The 23,436-nt window shown below is 35.2% G+C and overlaps 1 protein-coding gene and 1 non-coding gene across 2 annotated transcripts in view; one reads left to right on the top strand and one right to left on the bottom strand.

Annotated features, from left to right (window-relative positions):
- The window catches only part of Wdr49 (WD repeat domain 49), a 138,048-nt gene that overhangs the window by 45,931 nt on the left and 68,681 nt on the right, over positions 1-23,436 (bottom strand). The window contains exons 8-12 of the mRNA XM_076868745.2: positions 19,320-19,484; positions 15,682-15,797; positions 5,491-5,621; positions 3,177-3,275; positions 1,399-1,563 (exon numbers count right to left, since the gene is read on the bottom strand). Of these exons, the coding sequence (XP_076724860.2) occupies positions 1,399-1,563; positions 3,177-3,275; positions 5,491-5,621; positions 15,682-15,797; positions 19,320-19,484 (676 nt within the window). The remainder of the gene's footprint in view (positions 1-1,398; positions 1,564-3,176; positions 3,276-5,490; positions 5,622-15,681; positions 15,798-19,319; positions 19,485-23,436) is intronic.
- On the top strand, positions 11,268-11,349 carry LOC143409044 (small nucleolar RNA SNORD60). Its single transcript, XR_013092558.1, has one exon. It is a non-coding gene; the product is annotated as a small nucleolar RNA SNORD60 (small nucleolar RNA).

Below are 23,436 nucleotides of genomic sequence, written 5' to 3'. Positions count from 1 at the left end.
GCTTAGAATTCTGTTTTTGAGCTTGTTTTTAAATTTTTCATCAAGAATTTATTGTAAGCCCTTATGGAACTCTTTTTTGGTTAATAGACCTAGAAATAACCTTTTCACTTTCCATTTTTATGTGCTTTGTAGAAAGCACTTTACCTAAATTATTCTTCTGTGGCAAAGTTCCTATTATCTGATAAATCTGCAGATGACTTCCAATTTCCTTCACAAATGTACTGGTGATTAACAATCATATCTGTTTAAGATAGAAATAATGGCATGTAGTCACTTCAGTGGAAACAATTTGGGAATACTGATATCATTAAGAAGAATTAGTGTTAAGGAAATGAGAGTAATTTTAGGATAATAGTTCATATTGTGAGTATAAGTGGGTTCTAGAAAATAGAAAGTTTTATAATCTGTTCCAAGTCCATTTTAAATATTCCACAATGTTCCTACAACATTGATGATGAAAAGATTTCTATGAGTATCATGCAGTTTTTCCATTTGCAAATTAAATATGGAAAAGAAAAATAGAAAACATGATTTAGATATGCTTATCTCTTTTTTCAAACATATGACTCGTAAGTTTAGATCTCTAATGTCAAGTAAATATACTCATAAATATAATTCCTAATATTTAGATGAAAGTTCAAACACATGCACTATTCTCAAAAGCAGATTTTTATTGAGAACAATGCAATCATCTTTGAAACCATGCTACTATAGCCACTGAAAACAGAGAAAATCAGGAAAATGGGTGTTTCACCAGTATAATATCAAATAACTACAGTAAATCATCTGACAGCACAATGTTGGCATTCATCTCAGGAAAAATTAAACCAAGATTCTGACTTATTCTGGAAAGTAAATACAACTATCCGAGAGAGAGAGAGAGAGAGAGAGAGAGAGAGAGAGAGAGAAAGAAACAAGGAGTTCTCATCCTTGGATCAGCAGTTATTTCAGAATTTGTCATTGCTCCAGTCTCCAAGCTCATCATTATGTTCTCCTCATTCTACTCTTCTGCTATGTATGAACCTAAACTTTGACTTTTTTATGTTTGGGATATGTGTCTTTAGTTGTGTCTCCTCCCCCGCTAAGGTTTCTCTTCCCCATGGCTGGGACACCAATTTCAATCATTGCCCATAAAAAATAGTTTGTCAGAATTTTCATCACTCTGATCCTGCTATACACAGCACTGGATAAATTAGTCATCACTTCTAGTCTGACTCCCGCTTCTGCACCCATCCTCCTCAACCCTAATTTCCTTTGCAAGACCTGTGGCCTCCCATGACTCAGGAATGACTTGTTAGCTACACGGAGTCAAATGCTACAAGACCTAAATAGAAATAGATTGAACATTTTTATTGCTTCCCTTCTCAACCACAGGCAAACTATAAACACATCTTTTACCGGTGGTTGCATTGGTTTTCCTTGCTTCAAGGAAGCAAAGCCTCATAACAGCATTGTTACCCTCGGTGTCAATCTCCAAGGTGTAGGCTGCCAGGGTGGCCTGATCTGCCATGTGGTGGGAAGAGGGGCTCTTCTCAGCACTGAGAAGATCTTGAGGCTCTGAATCTGTCATGAAGACAAAGCCAGGTGTCTTAATGAAGAGAAACATATGCTGTTCAAACTAGTACATATGGAAACAGCAGGTCCATGTCAGTCACTGTCTCATAACAGACATACAGTCAACACCCTTCAAGTCTCCTGCTATTCATTTCCTCAACTTAAAGGATTATTTGATTTACTTTTTGTCTTGCATATTCCACATACACCATGTTCTCCCTTGACAAGAATTAATATGGACTTCATACTATACTCGCTGCTAACATCTCAGAGATTTTTGACATGCTCAAGACAAATGTGTTTTTAATAATAGGGCATTTCCAGCTTATTAATCATTAATAATAATCTTGTAAATATTGTAATGAACATGAAGTCTAATGGATATTTTTACATATTTAAATGAGCATTTTTAGCAATGTTAAAATGTTAGTGAATTACCTTAGAGAAGACATCCTTAATGGTACTTCCAGTATGCACTAATACCATCTCTAGGCTACACTACAGAAAACTGAGGAAAATCATCAGCAAATCTATGACTAGTCTGCACATAGTCATGAAAAATATCTACAGAGATATCTTCAAAGTTGCAAAGCAAGAAATCTAGAGATATGTTCTTTGTGTCTTTTATAAATTTGGAGTTATTTATTTTTCTATAGTATTTATTTCTCTGTATATTTAATGGTAGCTGCAATTGGTTTGCTATAGGTGTCAGTGCTGTTTTGAAGGTGCATGTAGAGGAAAAGGCAGATACCCACCCTTTCCATGGAAGGCTCAGATGAACACTTATAGTAAGCTCTTTGTACTTGAACAGGTCAGGCCTGTGTGCCTGCAGCCAAGTAATCCTCAACCTCTTAAATTGGTTTTCTTACTCTCCATAAATCACGTCCTCAGCTTTTTCCAAACAACTGCATCTGATGACCAGTGCTTTCCTAAGGTTGAATTCATTCTCTGTGAGCTTATCCAATTGAGACAACAGAACCTGGCCCGACCATGAGGAATGACATATTCATTGCCCGAATAAATTAGTCTAAGGAAATACCTTTAGTATCTAAGGAAATTCAAATAAAATGTGAAAGGCAATTGTCAAGGTATTTTGCTTAAGTCTAAAATATTCATGTGCTCTGCTAAATTCCCATAAAGTACAACATAGTTCTGTCTAATGCTCCTCACAGATTTCTAAAGCAAGGAATAATTTAAGATTTCCAGGTGGTATAATATTTAATAGAAGCTCCAGATTGAGCCTGAACAGCCAATCAAGTGAACACAGTTCCCATTTTTCTACCAAGGGGTACCCAAGGTTCACTCAAAGGCAATTTGGCAAGGTTTATTGGCAAAAACTGAACTAGATAAAAATGAGAGGCCTGCGCCCTGCTGTCAGTCATACAGAAACGCTGATGTAGCATAAAGAGAAGAAACAACTTGCCGTGGAGAATTGGCTAAGCCAAGTAAATCTCAAGGTTCTTTTTTAGTCACTTTGACAAGACAACATTATCGCTAATCCTTTGTGCTTATAGCTGATCATCTATAATTCAGCAGTAAGCTGCATTAGATACAGGCATAAACAACCAGCCCTACCATGGTCTGACTCAGTCACATTATTTTAGTTTCAAATTTGCACTCACCTGATTTTGATTTTAGCAACCTCTGGTAATCAGGGTGAAGTACATAGTGAGCATTTTCTGTGCTATTGTTCCACAGAACAATTTCTCCATCATAACTCCCTACATGAGCCATGATAAAGAATATAAGTTGCCAAAAATTTAGATAGAAAATACATGCAATAGTAATTCAAATACGTTATCAATGCATCATACATATAATCTGGCACATAGCAGGCATTCTCTCTATATTTTTGGAGACATGAATATAAATAACTGGTATTTTTTACTAACTTTAGACTTACATTCCTCACAGAATAATCTATGTAGTGGGTGTATAAAAATAACATTTACCTTCTTTTACTTTAGAGTAATAAAATGTTCAGAATAAAGGCTTTGCACTTAAACAATTTAAGTTTCCATCCGAGTTCTGCCACTTATTAGTTGTGTAACTTTGCACATGATATTTAACTCTACTTGATGCCACAATTTCCTCATCTACAAAACTGGGTTAATAATTGTATTTCTCTTACCAGGTTGTTGTGAAGAATGAAAAGTATTTAGAATGGTGCTGAGCACACTGTAAGAACTGAAAAGTGTTAATTATCATTTTACTCTTTTTATTATTAAAGACAAGCAAACCAAGTCCTCCTAGGTTTCTGTTCTCCATGCTCTTGGTGCGCACGCACATGTGTGTGTTATTTCCTTGCATTAAACATTGCATTCTGAAAACCTAAAGTTCTCCCTGCTGAAAGTACTCACTATTTCTTGTCCCAGGGAACAGAGGAAAAACTCAAGAGTGAGGCTAAGTTGACCAAGCCTATCCTGTGGAGAAAAACTGCAGCAAGGCCCACATCACCACGTTCAGTGGCTCCAGGAGGACTAACAGAGTCTTTGGCAAAGTGTCAATGGCAAGTGGAGGGTTGAGTTTGAGTAGAACCTACAGATGGTGACTTCCTTGAGATCTGGGAAGAGTTGAGAGAAGTGCACACAAAATTCTGTACTATTCTGGAAGCTGGTCGTAGTGGCACACACCTGTGCCTGGAGCTGAGGCAAGAGGATTTAGAGTTCAAAGCCAGCCTCAGCAAAAGTGAGGCCTTAAGCAACTCAGTAAAACCCTGTTTCTAAATAAAATACAAAATAGGGCTGGGCATGTTGCTCAGCAGTCAAGTGCCCATGAGTTCAATCCCTGGTATTCACCCTGCCCTACCAAAAAACATCTCTGTACTATTCTGGAAAGGGCAGCCTGTATAATTCAGAAATTGGCTAAACAGATGAATTTCAGATATCCACAGCATATCTATGTTCTCTTCATGGTGTTTAAATTTTCTGTTTGTGAAGTGCTTGACCAAACATTTGCATATAGAACGAACAGAAGGAAAATGATTATCTATCCACCAATACAATGGTATTTTATGACACTTTTACAATAACAACCGCACAACTTTCGAGTTCGCTGTCTCCATCACAATTCAGGATATGATCCCTCCCCAAAGGTGAGGATTTTCAATAGCTATAAAGTGGATTCAACTATAGAGTTAGCCCTACCAGAGGACAATCAGGTAAGTCCTAAAAATATTAATGGAACCTTAAATGTGGATCAGTAAACCTCATAGAGTGACACTTTAGCTCTTCTCCTGCATGTTTTCATTCCTCTTACCTGATGACATTTTAGATTCCATAAAAAAAAAATTAAGCTGTCAAAATACAGACATAAAAATTTCAATGTATCATCTGTTTCTATAATTGCTTTTATAACAGTTTTCAAACCCTTTAATATATTACATCATCAAAGTATGCCAATGGGATGGTATTAAGAGCTTAGATTTGTACATTTTGTGAGCTGAATTACATCAAGGGGTTAAAATGTTCCCATTGTGAAACATCTGAGTACCACCAAGGTGTGATTTGTACTCAACCATTATAATGCTACTCTTGAAAAATGGACAATAAAAATTAAAGCTAATAGTCATCGATGTGCTTCTTATATGCCAAGCACAATGATAAACCCTGACACAAGCCATTTGTAGTTTAAAGCTATAGTATAAATATATCATTATTAACCAGAGGAAACTATAATTTAAAGTGTGAGTAACTCTCACAGTATCTTGCTGTGGCAAGTGGCAGAGCCGGGATGAGAAGCCGAAGAGCCCACCATAGGAGCTGACACTTATCACCATTAATATATTGCCCTAGAAATAAGGACTGAAAGATGGTTTAAAGGCAAGCGCAGCTTCTTCAGGAAATCTATTCATTTTGCACTTGAGAAAAGTTTTTTTGTTAAAGTGAACCAGAACAAACCGAACTGCCTGCAGCCAGTTGTGAAGGTTCCGTTTACCTGTAGCAAGAGTTTGTGGAGGTAAAAAGGCAGCACACAGGATGTCATCTTGGTGCTGTATTCCACCTTTCCATTCTTCAGGCTGGATGAAAAATCGATTGAAGTTTTGGGGTCGAAACACAGTAATAGCTCTAGTAAAAAGGATATAGAATTTATCTGTGAATCTGAAATTGATACAGGTACTGAGTAGCCATTATCCACTTGAGTGGTGTGATTTGAGAAGTCTAAAATACTATATTGGGGTTGGTGATATAGTTCAGTGGCAGAACACTTGCCTCGCACAACAAAAGGCCCTGAATTTAATTCCCAGAACCAAAAATAAGTGAATAAATAAAAATAAATCAATAAATGGTTACACTGACCCAAATTTTATCACCAATTGTCATCTACAACATTTAGCTTTCCCCTTGTTATGATTTAGATCTGACATGTTCCCCAAAGTCATATATGTTGAAGACATGGTCCCCAATGCAGCAGTATTCAGAGATGGGATTTTTAGAAAGTGACTGGGTCAGGAAGTCTGTGGGTTAATCCATTTGGTGGATTAGTAATTTGAATGGACTACTGGTAGGTAGTGGAAACTATAAGCAATGAGGAAATAGATTAGTGGGACCATGCCATTGTGGACTATATCTTATCCCTGGTCCCTCTCTCTCTCTCCCTCTCCTTCTCCCTCTTTCTCTCCCTCTTCTTTTTCTCTTTCTCTTTCTCTCTACCCCCAATCCCTTCTTGGCTTTCATAAACTGAGCAGCTTCTCTCCACCATGATGATCTGCCTCATCTCAGGCCCAAAGCAATGGAACCAGCCAACATAGACTGAAGCTTCTCAAAACATAAGTCAAAATAAATCTATCCTAGGGCTGGGTGCCTCAGTGGTAGCATGCTTGCCTAGCACACTTGAGGCACTAGGTTGGATCCTCAGCACCACATTAAAAAAAAAAATGAAATAAAGATTGTGTGTCCACCTACAACTAATAAATAAATAAATAAATAAATCTATCCTACTTTGAGCTGTTTTTCTCTGGTATTTGTCACAGCAACAACAAAATTAAAATGACTAACAAATGACTTTCTTCTGGATTCTCTCACTGAATTCTCTGGTAAATTATGGATATTTAACATCTGGGAATTAATTATTTTTTTATAACCATTAACGCCAAACATATCCACTTATTGGATTAATAATTCATTTCCAAAACCCTAAAGTACAGTTTCCCTACACAGGTACCATGAAACTAGTGAAAGTTTTATAGTAATAATAATAAAAATTAAGATAGGTCTATGAATACTCTTAGGTAGTTTAAGCAAAATCAATAAAGTTTCTTTTATCAAAGCATCTCAGGACATTTAACATATTAACATTTTCTCCAGCATTTCCCACACTTAGGTGGTTTCATATCTATTCTCTTGAAGTATACTCCATCTTAAAGTGGAACTCATTTGGAAAATACCATTCCAAAGAAATGGGATATAGGACAGAAACATTTTGAATAGAACGAATAGTAAGCATCTTGGAGCACTGCTAACAAATTTCAGAACAGACTAGAATGGGTAGAGAATGAAATGCCTGGTTCCTAGTTGGGAAGAAAAGATTGTTGATATTAAATTGTAGGGCCATCAGTGCCACCTTGTTTCTACTGGGTCTGAGCTCTGTTTGCCAGCTCACGCTAAGCCTCTTCTTCCTTCTAGAGCCACCCATTTCTCAAATGAACATTGGAAACCCTAAGATTGGTGTCTTCACTATCATTCTCTCTTCACCTTTTTGAATTGTGCTTTTCTTCCCACCAATGTGAGGTCTCCTGATTGCTCTAACAGTTACCTTCTCAGCCTTGGATGGAGATAACTTTCTCCCTCTCCTTGAAACTCCTCTGTTTTCAGTACTTCTTGCTTCTCTTCCTGTCTCTTTATCTTCCATTCCTTAGTCTCTGCTACCCTGTCCCTTCTTTATCTAGCCCCTTCAATATGGATATTCTTCAATGCCTTTCTTCCACTCCTCTCTATCCGTTCAAACTGGCTTAATCAGAGACCCTGTGTACAACCACGGTTCCAGTCTCACTTCTGTATGAATGCTCTTAAGCTGATTTCCATTCATAACTTCTGCCAGGTGTTGAATAATATCCATTTGCCAGTTTACAGTTCCATACAATGCTTCCATCAGCCAACAATATTACAAAAACACCAAAAAACAAAATTTGCCATCTTCCCTCCCCATCAGCCCTCCATCCTGATTCCCAAATAAACCAGCATTATAGCCTCCTGTGTGTAGTTCTCTCCCCAGTCAAATCAAATACTTACATTTGCCTCTGACATATGTTACACAGCTATTCCTTCTGTTTTTAAAATTTTAAACTGCCAGAGACAGTTTTCTAGGCCAGTGCACAGTACTTCACGGTTGAACAATTACAATAGCCTCCTACCGGTTTCACTGCTTCCAGTTCGCCCTCCTCTAGTATATTCTCCATCCTGCTACTAGATTACTCATTTAGTTCTGGGGCTCTCAAGGTCCATTCATTCTATAAACATGTCTTGCTCCTGTGTTAAATTTCCGGTTAATGGTCTTACGGGTTGAGAGCTGTGTGTTAGTCTGCTTTTCGTCTCTGTGACCAAAATATCTGACAAGAACAACTTAGAGGAAGAAGAGTTTATTTTGCTCACAGTTTCAGAGGTTCAGGCCATGGACAGCGGACTTCAATAGCTCTGGGCCTGAGGCAAGATAGATCATCATAGCAGAAGTGTTTGGCAGAGGAAATGCCCTTAATCAGCTTAGAGCAGCCAGGGAGCAGAGAGAGAAATTAAGGCACCAGAGACAAAATATAAACTTCAAAGGCATCAACCCAAAGACCTACTTCCCCCACCCACATCCTACATACCTACAGTTACCACCCAGTACAGCAGTCCTTTGAAATGGATTAATCCATTAGCAAATGGATTAATCCACTGATTAGGTTATAGCTCTCATAATTATTTCACCTTTAAACATTCTTGCGTTGTCTCATGCATGACCTTTCAGGGCACACCTCATATCCAAACCATAATAAGCTGTGAGCATAAACTTAACTAAAATGCAATGTGAAAGGTGGTAAGTAGTAAGGAAATACTAATCAACTGACTTGAGATTCCTGAGTACAAGTCACAAAGGGCCTAGTTAAGGCCTGATATTTAAAATGGACCATAAAAGATGTGCAGGACTTTAAAGAGGAAAGCAGTCTAGGTAAAGGAAAAATGAGGCTAATTGCCTTGTTTAAGAATATTTACTAGTTTTTCATTTCCTACATGACAAAATTCAAACGTGGACCTGTTTTTCAAGATCCAATAATATATAGGTCCTCTCTACTTCTTTAGAATTATCTGTTCTTCTGTTCTTCCTTTTCAACATTATATGTGAATATCCAACTAACTACTTGGCAGTGACCCTAGAAGCCATAGGGTAAATATGGCATAATTGTGTCTCATACAGTGTTGTAGAAAATATCGTTTCCATTTTTTAAAAAGATAGATTAAATAATACAATAAAATCCAAAGTTTGTCTACATTTTTAATACAGAAGTCAAATTCAAATCAATTTCCTTCTTTCAAGAGATGCTTTGAACTGTTGGGGTATTTAGGGGCTAAATTTCTGCAGTACAGTTTCTTGACAACCCAAACCATATTTTTTAATTAATTAATTTATTTTTTTTTAGTTATAGATAGACACAATAACTTTATTTTATTCATTTATTTTTGTGTGGTACTGAGGATCAAACCCAGTGCCTCACACTTGCAAGGCAAATGATCTACCACTGGGCTACAACCCCAGCCCCCCAAACCATATTATTGTTCTCTAAGCACCCTTTATGTTTCTGGTACTGTGTTTTTACTCATGGTATACTCTTCTATCCCCCTGTGGATTTTCATCCACATAGATCCCACATCTACCCATCCACACACTATTCTATAAGTCCTATCTTACTCTAGTATTCTTCTGTAATAACTAATATTTAAAGAAAAAGTTCTTTTTCTGACCTCTTACATCATTCACATTTCACTTACAATATTTACTCTTACATTATTTCAACTAGATGATAGATTGTAAGTTCTTAGAAATTGGGATTTTGTTTTATTCTGTAAACCACAGTAGCCAAGATAGTGATTCACATATGTGGAGTGTTCAATAAATATCTGACAAAGGAGAAAGGAAAAATTATCTGCTTAAATGTCACATCCTCAGGTAACACTTTCCTGACTACCCTATCTCAAGACTCTCCCTTGGGTCTCTCAGCCTGTATCAATATAAAAAATATTTTCTATTTTTTAAATTAATTAACAATTTTAATATTAATATTACTTGAATAATATTGTTAAGATTTGATCAGATATTATAGCTAAGATGATTTTAAGTAAAATTACACTTTAATAGGGTATCCTAGAATAGCTACTGGTAAGTTTGGCTGAGAAGAGTTTCCTTTGAGGATGGAGAGTGTGGGGTGCGAATGAGACGAAAGATTTCAATCCTGCACCTTTATCTCTAGGCCAGAATTCAGAGTCAAATGTCTTTTTACCAAGAGAGTCATATTAAAGATCTATACTAAATATATTCAGGAAACACCCCCAAAGGAACAAAACGCATTTCATGTGATGGTGTAAAAAGTAGCCCTTCTGGTATTTGACCTTATGTGTCAAGATGCTGAAAAACTAATTACCTGACGCCTCTCCCTTAAAGCCTAACCTGAAACTTTGATTTGAAATGACAGTTGTCCTGAAAATACCTTAAGAATCCACACTGTGGTTCTCATTTTTTCCATTTCTAAGACAATTTTTTTTTACAATTTGTACTTTTGCCAAGAGTAAAATTAAAGTTCAGAATGAGCCAATTTTTAGGCCATTTTCAGAGTCTGAGAGTCTTGTTCCCTTTGGTATGAGGAGTTTACCAGCTCCCTCACACACCTCACATCTGAAATCCTGAGAGCATTCCTACAGAGCCATTTCATCATCTTATGAAGAGGAATGCATAATCTAATTCAGAATTCTGACATGATGGACAATTCTGTGAGAATAAAATTAGTTTTCCTGTCAAGTGCAAAGAAGAAGAAGAAATGATTAAAACAAACAAACAAACTTTTTTCTAGGATGAAAAGTTAAGAAAATAACTTTTTTTTTGGTGTGTGTGTGAGAGTGCTTGGGATTGAACCCGGAGCCTTGAGCATGCTAAGCACCCACTCTACCACTGAGCTATACTCCTAGCTCTGAAAATAATGTTTAGACTGAATCCTAACCATGTAGTAATTAAGAGTTCACAAGAATGTAATCAATTGTTTCTTTCTTTGGAGGTTAATTGTTCATGTGTTATTAGTACAATTATCATAAGTCTTGTTAATAGCTATCTTTTGATACATAGCTTTTTAGGCTTAAAGAATATTTCAAAGGACACAGAATAAATTCCTCATGAATCAATTCATCTGGATTCCTTTCCTATTTTCTTCTTCCTAAAATGTGTGGAATCAAATTTTGGACACTGGAATGATCACAAAATTTGATTAAAGGATTATTTGTGAATTTCAAACATACTTTCTCTCTCCTTAGCTCCAGCATGGCTAATGTAGAATAAGTTACAACTTTGGAACTTTCCATTCTGATTCTTAGCCTAATAATAGAAATTAATTGAGTCATATGGGATTATAGTTTCTTAGTAAGGCAATTATTAAGAATTTAATATCTTGTAATGAATAAGTTAAATTTTATTCCTAGGTAACTTCAAATCTTTAATGTCATTTACCTTAGAAAACACTTTTAATCAAATTAAACCTGTAATGAACTACTTTAATTCCTGACATCATGTATGAAAACTGCATACACAGTCTGATTATTGTCAAGACAGAGGCTTGATAAATAGCTATATCAATACCTATTTTTTGAGCACTTATTATTTACAGAACTCTAAGAAGGATGTTATTACCAATAATATTTTCAGAATAATTTTAAATTTTAAGTTACATCAGAAATTCTCTTTTTAGTGTTTTCATATATCTAAATTTTTAAGGAGTTTAAAATATTTATGAGCAAAGATTTCCCTCACAAATATATGATATTTATTTAACATGAAGAGTATAGTAATTATCTTGAATTAATCATTTAACGATGTATGCAAATATCAAAACATCAACCTTGTAGGCCATAAATATATATAATTTTCAATTATAACTTGGAGAGGCTGGGGAGAAAACATGGATATTTTTCCTTTACACAAAGGAGATAAATAAAGAAGGAAAACTAAGTATATTTTTTAATGAGTTGTTAGTATTAAATCACTGAATTTTAGAGTAGGTTAAAATCTTTAAAAAATCAAAATATTTATTTTATTTTACTATAGGTATACATATTACATGTCTACTTTAAACAAATGCAAAGATAATTGATCATGTTTTCATTTAATGTTAACAACATAAATGTGGCCAAGGATTCAAGGAAATATCTTTAATTGACCTTATATTGATTTAAAACTTTTTCTCTAAGTATTTTTGCTTTAAAAATAGAAAATATATTTTTAGAAGTTCTGAATTTTGAGATTTTTTTTGGACATATAAATTCTGATGACTGTATTTCTAAATAAACAACATGGGATCTCTAATTCATTTTTTCTTAGTACTATTTTACAATGACATTTAACATATCCTGCCTTGTACATGTTGATTCTCTAGAAAGTGATGCTCTTGACATCAGGAATCATGATTTTTCATATTCTGTATACTATAGTTCCTAACTCAATGTCTTCCACCAGGATGAAGTTTTTTAAATATCTATTGGGGAAAAAATATACTAAGTGAAACATCTGAAATCTTGCTAAGCTGATAGATAACAATTTTTGTGTTTTTTCATATGCACAAAACCAATTGATAACCTTTGCTTGAAAAAAACCAACCTACTCAATCATTTGGGTTTTTTTTAATCATGTATAATTTATAATTCACCAATAAAAAACAAATAAAATTATGTATCTAATAATATTTTTCCCTAAGTTAAATAGACACATAGAGGATATAGTTTTATCTTGGAAGTTAAAGGGAATATCCTGGTAGTGAAGGTATCTTAACAAGCCTTGAAATAGGAATAAATGTCAGCCACATGAAAAAAAAATGGAAGAGGAATTTCTTGATAAGGAGAAGAGAGAAAGGCAGAGGGATGTGAAATGCGATACTTTGTATGGGAACAACCCGACCAGCAGGTTTTTATCTGATGAATTTTAGAATAGACACAAGGATGTGTAAAAATGGAACTAGAGAATAAAGAATAAGTCCAGGCCAGACAGAGGTTAGATTTATTTTGTAGACATTCTGAAAAGTTTTAAACAAGGGAGTAACATAGATAGAATTCATTGTAAAAGAAATCATTGTTGCCTAAGTGTACCGAATCTACTTAAGGAGTGAGAAGTGGACGTCACTGGAGGAAAGGACAAATTATAAAGCTGTACAAGCCATCCAAGTAAGAAATGATGCTTTGAGTGGTACAGCTGTGGTACTCATGGGAGCAGTTAAAGAAACATTTAGTATGTAAGATAGGTAAAACTTGGAGTTGCAGCTGTGGCCCAGAGGCAGTGCACTTGCTTGGCATACGTGAGGCACTGGGTTGGATTCTCAGCACCGCATACAAATAAATAAAATAAACATCTATCAACAACTAAAAAAAATATATATATATATATAATAGGCAAGACTTAGTGACTACTGTTTATGAGGTTAAGTTGAAAGGGAGAATAAGGCATAAGTCCAGATCCCTTTTCATTAACTGAAGCTCCAAATCTAAGACAAAAAAAAAGACACTTTAGATCATGTTGGATTTGAAGTCACAGTCAGACACTTCCAGCAAGCAAATAAAAAAGGGAGCTTAGAGAAATAAGAGCTGAAGACAGATATTCAAGGTATCCATAGAATATCACCTACCTTCTAAGATAAAGATGAGGATTAAATTAGATAATGTGTATAAGGTGCTTACTGCTTCACGGCACTAAAAATAAATTAAATGGTATCTTTAGGCTCCTCACTCAATGAATGTAATTTCTTTTCCATCCTGGGCAAAATTATCAAACCAATCTCTGTATTTAGATAGAGCCTGAAGTTAAAACTACAGCTTAACCTAACGGGCTCTCCCTGGGCTTTACAGAAAGCTTAATAAGATGACTGTCAATCTTCTAGTCATTTCTTCGCTAATCACTGTTAAGGAGCTGGCTTAATAGTCGATATTTCCCCAACTATCACCAAACAGTGTTTGCCCTCTTGCTTCTTTTGTTAAGAGCCTCCTGGTAAAAAGGATCCTGTCTTAGATCCTACAAAATCCATTCTAACATAACACCTCTGACTCAGGAAATATAAATTTTTAAGTCTACCAATATAAAAGTGAAATAATAAAAGTGATAATGTATTGATTCAATTTTTAATTCCAACAAAGGGATCCAAAAGCTGACAACCTTAAGGAAGATGGAAAAGTTGGAAGACCATGGAGGAGTGACAAGTCTTTTTTACTCTCCTCCCCCTTCTTCCCAAATCCCCACCCTAAGACCATAGTGATGACCCACCAACATGGATCAGAACACCAGATTTTTCTTTAAGCCGCCCTCGCTAACCTCATATAATCTTTTAAATCTTCCCTTGTAAGGAATTTTTTAAAACTATTGATGCTAATTTCTAACTATGGCTAGCAACAAAAATAAAGAAAATGATCTCTCAATGTATCAAAAAAAAATTCATTGCAACAAGGAAATTGCATGGTATATAAATTAAATAAAATAAAAACACTTTAAAAGAACAAAAAAGTTAAATAGCATCTCTTAGTTTTGATTTACACTGATTAGGTTTTTAAATGTCCTTTTGTTATGTTCAAAATTTAAATTTGGTCAGCTTGATACCACCAAATATCCTGCTGTGGTGTTAGAGAATTAAACTTATTCATTGCCTTGGCCTAATTACAGAGGTCTTTAGGCCATAGACTGTTGGAGTGGTTGATAATGGATCATGGTTGCTCCCAGGGATGTGTAAAAGCCTGTCCTTCAAAGGTAAGGATTATTAAACTAGTTCTTAATATCAAGTAGAATAATCTGTACTATACTTTCTTTTCTTATTATCCAAATACCCTGAAAATGAAGCAGTGTGTGAGACTGTGTTTGCTACTTAAGAGTTTGCTCATTTGCCTTAGAAAAAAAATATACACTGCTGGTTTTCTAGGTATAAAATCTGACTTACTCCTAGATTCAGACCATTAACAACATAATTCTACAATGAATAACATTGGACAAAATGCCTGTTAGAGCAATATTTTGTGAACTATTGAATTTATGGACAATATCTTTTCAAAACATATCACACTTTAATTTTCCCAGTGCTTAAACAATGCCATAGAAAAAGGCCTGTTTATGATCCTTTTGTTCTCTCAGGAAAAAAAAGGAAATAAAAGTAATTTTCCTTGTAATGAAATGGAAGAAATATTCCACAAGAAGATTAAGTGGGCCATGCAAGGCCCTGTTCTGCAGTGATATGAACCAGGCCAACACAGAAGTCTCTGGGCTAAGTCTGTCCTGCCCTGCAACTCAACATAGGTAACTAGAGAGGGAAGAAGGAGTGCCCTTTACAATTAGAATAATGTAACCCATACATTATATATTGACTTTAGCAATGTATGTTTATGTGATAACAAATCTCACCATTATGTATAAATTTTTTTTTTAATTTTTTAGTTGTAGATGGACACAATACCTTTATTTTATTTATTACCTTTTTATGTGGTGCCAAGGATTGAATCCCAGTGCCTCACACATGATAGGTGAGCGCTCTACCACTGAGCTACCACCCCAGCCCCATTATGTGTAATTATAATGCACCAATAAAAACTATGGAAAAAAATTATTAACTTTAAAATTTGGAAAACTTTTGGAGCTCATGAAGAACTATTTCATTCATATCTGGAATTTTTAAAGAAAAAGTCAAAATCCTGAAGCCAGAAGAAAGCCCTGTAACACTTATCATTACTACTCAACCTATGTGAACTTAGTATATTTTATTTACCAAATGCTCAGTCAATTCCAATGAATTTCAATCACCTGGATCGACCATCACATCAATGACTTAAAATTAGCCAAGATTTCTATGTTGTTCTCCTTTTAGATTTTGATTACAATATAAACATTCCCATTCTACCTTCCTACAGAGCTGCACGAAGCATACCATACCTTTCCCAGCCTGTTATCAGTATTGTCTTCTTAAGAACCAGGATCTGTGAAATATCCACAGCTCCATCTTTCCCAACATTTAGAGTGTGGTGACAATAGCCATTGAAGTCCCATACCTTCAAAGAAAAATCAAAAACCACCTTTGAGGCAGGAAATGAAATTATCTTCAATAACTAAAACAACACAGTGTAATAGAATTATTTTAAATCTTCACATTCACATTCTGAGTTAGAGTTTTAAGGCTATGTAATAATTAAAGAAAATCCTCTAATTTGATTTAACCATTCTATTTATTACTTTTATGACCTTGTGAAATATATGTGTGTATGTGTATACATATTTATTTGTGAAATGTAATGTCTATGTAATATATACTATCTCATATATGCTATATCATATTATATATTCATTCATTCTGGTCTTCCCAGATTTTCCTCCCTAAGACTATATAAAGTGATGACCTACCAACACAGATCACAATATAAGATATATGGTCTTCTATACCTTCTTTGGTTAAAAAAAATAAAATAAAAAACTTTGAGATCTCAGAGTGACAGGAGTGTCTGTAGCATGCTAACAAAATGACCAGCGATTGGGTTCCCTGCATAACATTTGGAAGCTGGTCACAGGAAAGACAAAAACATTATAGGGTCTGGACTTTGAGCCCCAAATACTTCTTAGGGAGAGGGACTGGAAACTCAGTAGATCACTAGTGACCTGTAATGTAACTGATCATACCCACATAACAAAAAATCCAAGGGCAGGGATCAGGGAGCTTCTATGGCAGGTAGCTGAGCATGCAGATGTGCCCAGAGCACCATACACACAGAGGTGGGTATCATGGATCCTCCATACCCCTTCCTGTATCCCTAGCCTTTTGCATCTTTTTTATCCAGCTTTTCATCTATATTAGCTTAATAAAATAAAGTGTTTCCCTGGGTTCTGTACTAGCAGTTAAGCAAGAGAGCAAGTTGACAGTATGTCTCAAAATTAAAATGCATATATGCTTTAATTAAAAATTTTAACTTCTAAGAAATCATCCCACAGATACAGTAATTGGTGTGGGATGACATATTTTCAAACCTGTCTTGCAGCATTGTTTACAAAATCTAAAAATTTAAATCAACCTAATTGCTCAGTAGTGACTAAATGATCGGAATATGGAATATGTACTGGCATACATTGTAACCATTAAGAAGGATGATTGAGGTTGGGGGTATAGCTCAGTGGTAGAGCTCATGTGCAAGGCCCATCCCCAGCATCAAAAAAGGAAGGAAGGAAGAAAAGAAGGATAAAAAGGAATTGTTTCCTTGCTTCTAGACTCTTCCAAAACTCAGTCAGTTATGGTGCCTTGAGTAAGTTGCTTTATATCTTGGAGCTCTAGTTTCTTCATCTGTAAAATTGGGATAAAAACAATGATTTCTAATATATAGGTGATTACATTACTAAATTCACATTAACCTCTAAGATGTCAATAACAATAACAATTACAGTTGTGTGTGTGTGCTTATGAAATACTTGCAACCATGCCTCATTCATAGTAAGCATACAGTGAAAATCAGTTAACATTATTATTCTACACATTTATATTAACAAGTGTCCAAGACAGAAAAATGCAAAATGCAGAACAGTGTGCATTGTAGGTTATCATTAAGAAACAGTGTTCATAGGCCAGAAAAATGCACAAGAAACCAATAACAGTGGTAGCCTCGGGAAAGGAGCTGGGAATAAGAAGGAGAAAAAAGACTTTCTTTCCATTACACATCTCTTCTATATTTAAAAATAAAATATTGTACATACATTTAATTAATTACTTAACATATTAATTAACTTAAAAAACAGTTCCTTCAAAACTATGATATATAGGACATTAATTTTATATCTTTGATTACATAGGTACTGAGTTTTTTTATATTCTAAATTAAAAATGGGATTAGAAAATGTCATTGACTCTTGTTTCTTCATAGAATTCGGCCAGACCAGCTTAACCCTGATTTTTATGACCCGTGCAGAGATAGCCAGATTTAAGAACTCTGTTTTGCTATGGTGATAAGGATAAATGTATCTTCAAAAGCAGTGATTATATTACTAAATTCACATTAATCTCTAAGATGTCAAGGCTTCTGCAGAGAATTGAGAGGCATACATACTCTTTACCCATGTTATTCTCTTTTTCTCTAAACATGACTAAAATAATTCACACAAGTAATTATTGCAAAGATCTGTATGTCCCAGGTCCTACTAATTATCTGGGATAATTTTATCTGCATCTACAAGTTCTGCCTTACCCTAGACAATAGTCAGTTACTTTCCAAGATAAGGGTATATGGGACCTAATCTACTTGCATCCTTATTGAGTTCAATCTCATACCACAGGACTGGAACATGAGAAATTGCTGAGTCCATTTTGCCTACACCACAACCTAACACTCCAGTTCCATTTATTTCTGTTTTATTTCACCTAAGTTATTGGGATTGGGATTGTTTGGTACCATTGTACATCTTACCATCTCCTGCAATCTTGTTGTCTTTCCTTAAACCCAAGTTCCCAGTTCATGCTTATTCCTTTATCCTTTCCAGAACCAAGTTCTGCTGATTTTCTAGAGATTCTCCCCCTGAAGCCACCATAGCAACTCCCTCATAGTAATGGTTGCCAGCCTGGAATCCCCGTGAGTACTCATTCCCTAATCCCGGGATATTCTAGCTACATATCCAACAGGCTCTAGTGACCCTGCCAACAGCTTATCTGAATGTGTCACACACCTATCTTGGCATCCCTTTCATAGACTGCCATGGGAGGGGGTCTACAATCTTTCTGACCCCAGTTATTATGGTTTGAGGACCATTCAGTATTTATTCAAGAAACTGCCTTCTGTTTCCTCTAAGTGTGACAAGCCATCTCCACTCAACCAACATGATTCTCTGTGCTGAAGAAAGCAGAGAAGAGTCACTGATGGGCATGATTTCACATAGCAAGCATCCAGCTTTGCACAAAACTAAGAACATTTTGCAAAGTAAAATATCACCTTCCTCCCAAAATAAACGAATAGTAGTTACAAATAAGAAAATTGTAAGCAATAAGATAGTATCAGTTTAGGATGGATACTAAATGAGATGACAATTTTTTTTTCTACTATCCTTTTCTAGTCTCCCTTTTTTATAAAACAAAAATGTAAATTATTAAGTAGAATCACTTTATATATTTATTTTCTGAAAAATCTGCATCTATGCCATTTTTAAAAGTTTACTTAAGTTGCCCTAATTTCTTATTTTATAAACTTAGGAAAAAGAAGCCTGGAGACATTAGCTGAAGCATGTGAAAATTATTCAGGTCTCTTATTCCCCAAAGTAGTCCCTTATCCAGTACACTGAAAAAGGCTTTCTGAAATAAGCAAGCCAAGTTGTGTCTTTATTCTAAATAATTTATTCAGAAAAGTCATTTATTCATTTTTCCACAGAGGTTTATTTTCCTAGCAGCTTTTCTGTGAGATAGTTTAAGTTATTTAGCTCTCATCTTGTCCCATGGTTCTTCTTGCAGGGCCAAAAAGGCAAAAACGAGTGAATCTGTAGCTGCATCTCCTCTCACAGAATTTTAGCCTTCTCATATCTGGATAGAAAAAGCATCCTTGGGTTCGCACCTTTACAGTACCATCTGTGCTGCCAGTCAAAAGCCGTGTCTCATTTGCATCGAGGGCCATAGTGCTGATTTCTGCATTGCCATGGCAACCAGTAAACTGTTTGATTTTCTGCCCAGTGTCTATCATCCAGAAGGAAACAGTAGATCCCGCATCAGAGCTGATTACCTAAGAGAAAATAACATTGTATGGGCATTAAATGTAGACCCAGAGCCAACCATATTTTATCTCAATAAAAAATATCTAGCTAATGCATTTCCACTACCAAGATCCCCCAACAGTTAGAGACACTTTTGTAATGCATTTTCTTTCTTTATGTTAAGCTGATAACATTTCAATTTCTAAGCCACTACTGAGGTAATGAAGTCATGATCCTTTTTATCGGAGAAGATAGGAATCTGCTTCCTTTACCCACGACTCAGCATAGTGTCTAGAGGCCATCCAGAAATCAAACCCTACCACAAATAAACTTATAAATCTTTTACATTTAGATAAGAAAGCTGATTTTACCAGTTATGGTGCACTGACACTATTTACTACATGAAAGGAAACATTTTATTATGTATCAGCTTCCATTTAGCATTCTGAATAGTACTTCCAGCTATTCTGGGAAAAAGTTAATTTCAACAAATTACAAGAGCTATTGCTTTTTATGCCACGAGTCCCTTGATTTTTTTTTCTCAAGGCAGTATATATACATATATTTATGGCTAAACAAAATTATTGTTGTTTACTAAAAATAAACATCACAAGTTAAATATAAATCTGCATATATATTTCAAAAGGAGTGCAAAACAGGATTATATACAGTAGTCCAAAATAAGACATTTTATAGTAGCAAGTAGACAGTTAATTTCAGGTCTAAGTATTTAGGCACCTTTTTAAGTAGATTTATTGGTTAAAACCACCTAGCTAATATAGCTTTCGAAACCCAAATAATAAAAAGAAAAAATAACAAACACATAAATGTGTAGGTAGGAAGTTGTCTAAAGCAATAGCTAGACTTAGAGAAAACAATTTTTTTTTCTGCTTAAGTCTTGATTAACATTGCAACCATTTATTTTTTAGCACTCCCTGGGTTATTTCAATGTGCAGGCTGAGATCATAACTACTGATCTAGATGGAGACACAAGCAAGAAACATGTCAATTCCGAGCAATGCTGCAAGTGTAAAGGTATCCACCCTTGGGTGCTGCAGGTACACAGAAAAGAAAACCCAAAAATACACTTACTAAAGTGGGAGATGGGGATGTAGGAAGTGGAGGTGAGAGGGGTATGTCAGGATTCATACAGAAGGTTATAATTGATGTGGAATTGAGTTAGACATATATATTTATTTATCTCTTTACATTGGTTATTTTAAAATTTTACAAAAAAATTTTTCACCAAAAACTCTGCAAAATAATATTATGATTGTCATTTTACCAATGTTGATGTTGAGATTGCAGTCAGCTAAGTAGTGCTTCTGAGCTTCAATAACCAGGTTTTACAGCCTGAGCAAGTACCATGTCATAAAATCTATCTTTATTCCAGCTTAGAATCTATCCCAGGTTATTAAGAGACTGTTTGAAAGAGAAGGGGGCTTAAAAAATATTCCAAGCATGAGAAACAATGAAAAGTTCAATGAAGCACAAGCGCAAAACATTTGGAGTAATAAAGACAGTGGGATAGCAGAGAAGGAGGCAAGCTAGAGATCAGATTTTAGAAATCCCTAATATGAAGTTCCAGGAAATACTGAGTAATGTATAAAGTTGACTTTACTTGGCAAGGGTCTGTACCTTTCCTTGATTATCAGTGAGGTCTATAATTAACCTAAAAGATTAAAAGCAATTTTAGTGAAGTATGGTACAGAATATTTTTTGTTGGTTTCTTTGTGAAGATAAACAGTAGTTTGGAGAAATTGGATCTTCAGAAAGACCATTTGGAGTCTCTGTCATAATTCAGGTAAAAGATTCTCACCTAACCCACTAGTTCCAGAGGTAGAAAAGAGAGGAGAGATTGAAAAATGGGGTCACCATTTACCAATGTTTATGCCAAAAAAAAAAAAGAAATGATCATCAGTGTATGATCTCTACTAGACCTTTTGTTTTCTGAAATTACAACTCTGATGAGATTATTTCTTAAATTATTTAAAATTATATTGTTGCTACACATTATCTCTCAGAAAAATCAAAAGTACATTAAATACTTAATTTCCATTACTATGGTATAATTTCTAGGATGGACAACCTGGATCTTTCCAAACAAAAGTGTCCTAACACCTTAATTATGATTCCCGATAGCTAATTGTGTTCTGGTTTGACTTGGTCTGTGCAATACATTCAGTAGGTAAGAGAACAGGGATGTTCTTCCAGGATGTCTAGGTCTGACAGTTAGTGGTCTCACCAACTACTGGTCAACCTTGAGATTAAGGTCAAGCACAAGGCCTCATCTGTAAGCCAGTGATAATCATGGCAACCAGTTCAAAACATTATTTTGAAGTTTAAATAAACTAAGATCTATAAATCACTTAACATAATGTGTGGCACATCTGTCAATAAGCCATAAAATTTGGCTAGTATTACTATTCTATCTAAGTTTTATTTGTCTGACCTCTTATTTAGGTTCATATCACTTTGCATATCCAAATCAATTGAAGAAAAAATATCTTGCCTTTTCTAACCATGACAGTGAACGTGGACAATTAAAACTTTGGAAACCAGATTTTAGATATACATTGAAATTTCAAATTATATCATACTTATGAATTTCTCACATAGTTGATTAGGAATTTAGATTATATTTATTAGAGACAAATCTATGAAAACATAATTTTCTAAGCATAAGTGAAAATTTTTAATAAGTGTCTTTAAAAAAAAAAACATTTAAAGTTTGCAAAGAACCTTAATTTTATCCAAAAAGCATTTTTTTATAAGGTAGGCATTTTAGCACTAAAAGATGGAGATCTCCTAACAGAAACAAAGAGACAAAAATAACATTTTTTTAAAAAGCCGTTTTCTGAGGAAAGACTTGTTTACTTGTTGACAGTCTGACCTCATCCACATTACAAACCATTGAATCATACGCCGCACCACTCTTCCCTAATGTAGACATTTGATCAGAAATTAGCAATGTTCACTTTTGCTCCTTTGCACTCTCTCTCTTGCCCACCTGGCTGAGCCCCAGCACACCATTCATCAGTTTCCATCACCTTTCCCTGCTCATTTAACAATTTCTCATGAAATCAGAATCAACAGTGACAACACGGCACAGCCAGTCTGATTTCATTTTATGGCAATCTGCCTTCCGGTGCTGTCTGCAGGAAAACAGTATGTCGAAACTGACTGTGTCACAAACATATGACTAGCATTAACCAGAATCTACTCTAACTATGACAATACTGGAATATAAGAAAAACAATGCTGGTGAAAAAGGTTTCAAAGTTTATCAAGAGAGGAGTACATCAGTTGTCACTTGGCCGATGAAGAATGTGGTTTGACTCTAGAATGGTAAGGATTTTTTTTTTTTTAACAAACCATTTTTATTAAGGTACTAATATTGGCAACACACTTACACACCACCTTTTGATAATACTAGATCTCTATGGGTTCGCAGTTCATTCTTGGATGTCTCTTATCAGACTAAATCTCAGAAAGTGAGGATGGGACCCTGACAATCAGCAGAGTAGAAGTGGCAGTGTCCTCATAACTGTACTCTGGTGCAAATAAGTGTCATGAGCAGATCATTGCTCTGATGGGAACACACCTGACTGAATAGCTGTTTAGGAATTCCAGAGTCCTTTCTGTCTCTCTCACTGAAGCTGTCACAGCTAATCAGACAATTTCAAGAGATGTGAAACTGTATCTGTGTCACCTAATTGTCTTCTTATGAATCCCAAAACAATGGGCATGTTAGTTGTCTTTTACATGCATCTCAAGTCCTAGGTCTAAGAAAGAGCAGGAATCAAAATTTCAGCAGCTGAAGCTATTGACTATCAGGCGATAGGGATGTTTGATTTAATTTTTGCTTATAATTTTATTATTTTAGTCAGTGCTATTTACAGTCTCATCACATAAAGCAGGCGACTTCTTGTATTTTCATTTCGTATCAAATCTTCAGAAGTTCAATCTCAGTGAGTAAGG

The sequence above is a fragment of the Callospermophilus lateralis genome, chromosome 10 (genome assembly GCF_048772815.1).
Source record: "Callospermophilus lateralis isolate mCalLat2 chromosome 10, mCalLat2.hap1, whole genome shotgun sequence".
NCBI lineage: Eukaryota > Metazoa > Chordata > Mammalia > Rodentia > Sciuridae > Callospermophilus > Callospermophilus lateralis.
The sequence above is the reverse complement of the archived record's forward strand: the minus strand, read 5'-3'. Positions and strand labels throughout refer to the sequence as shown.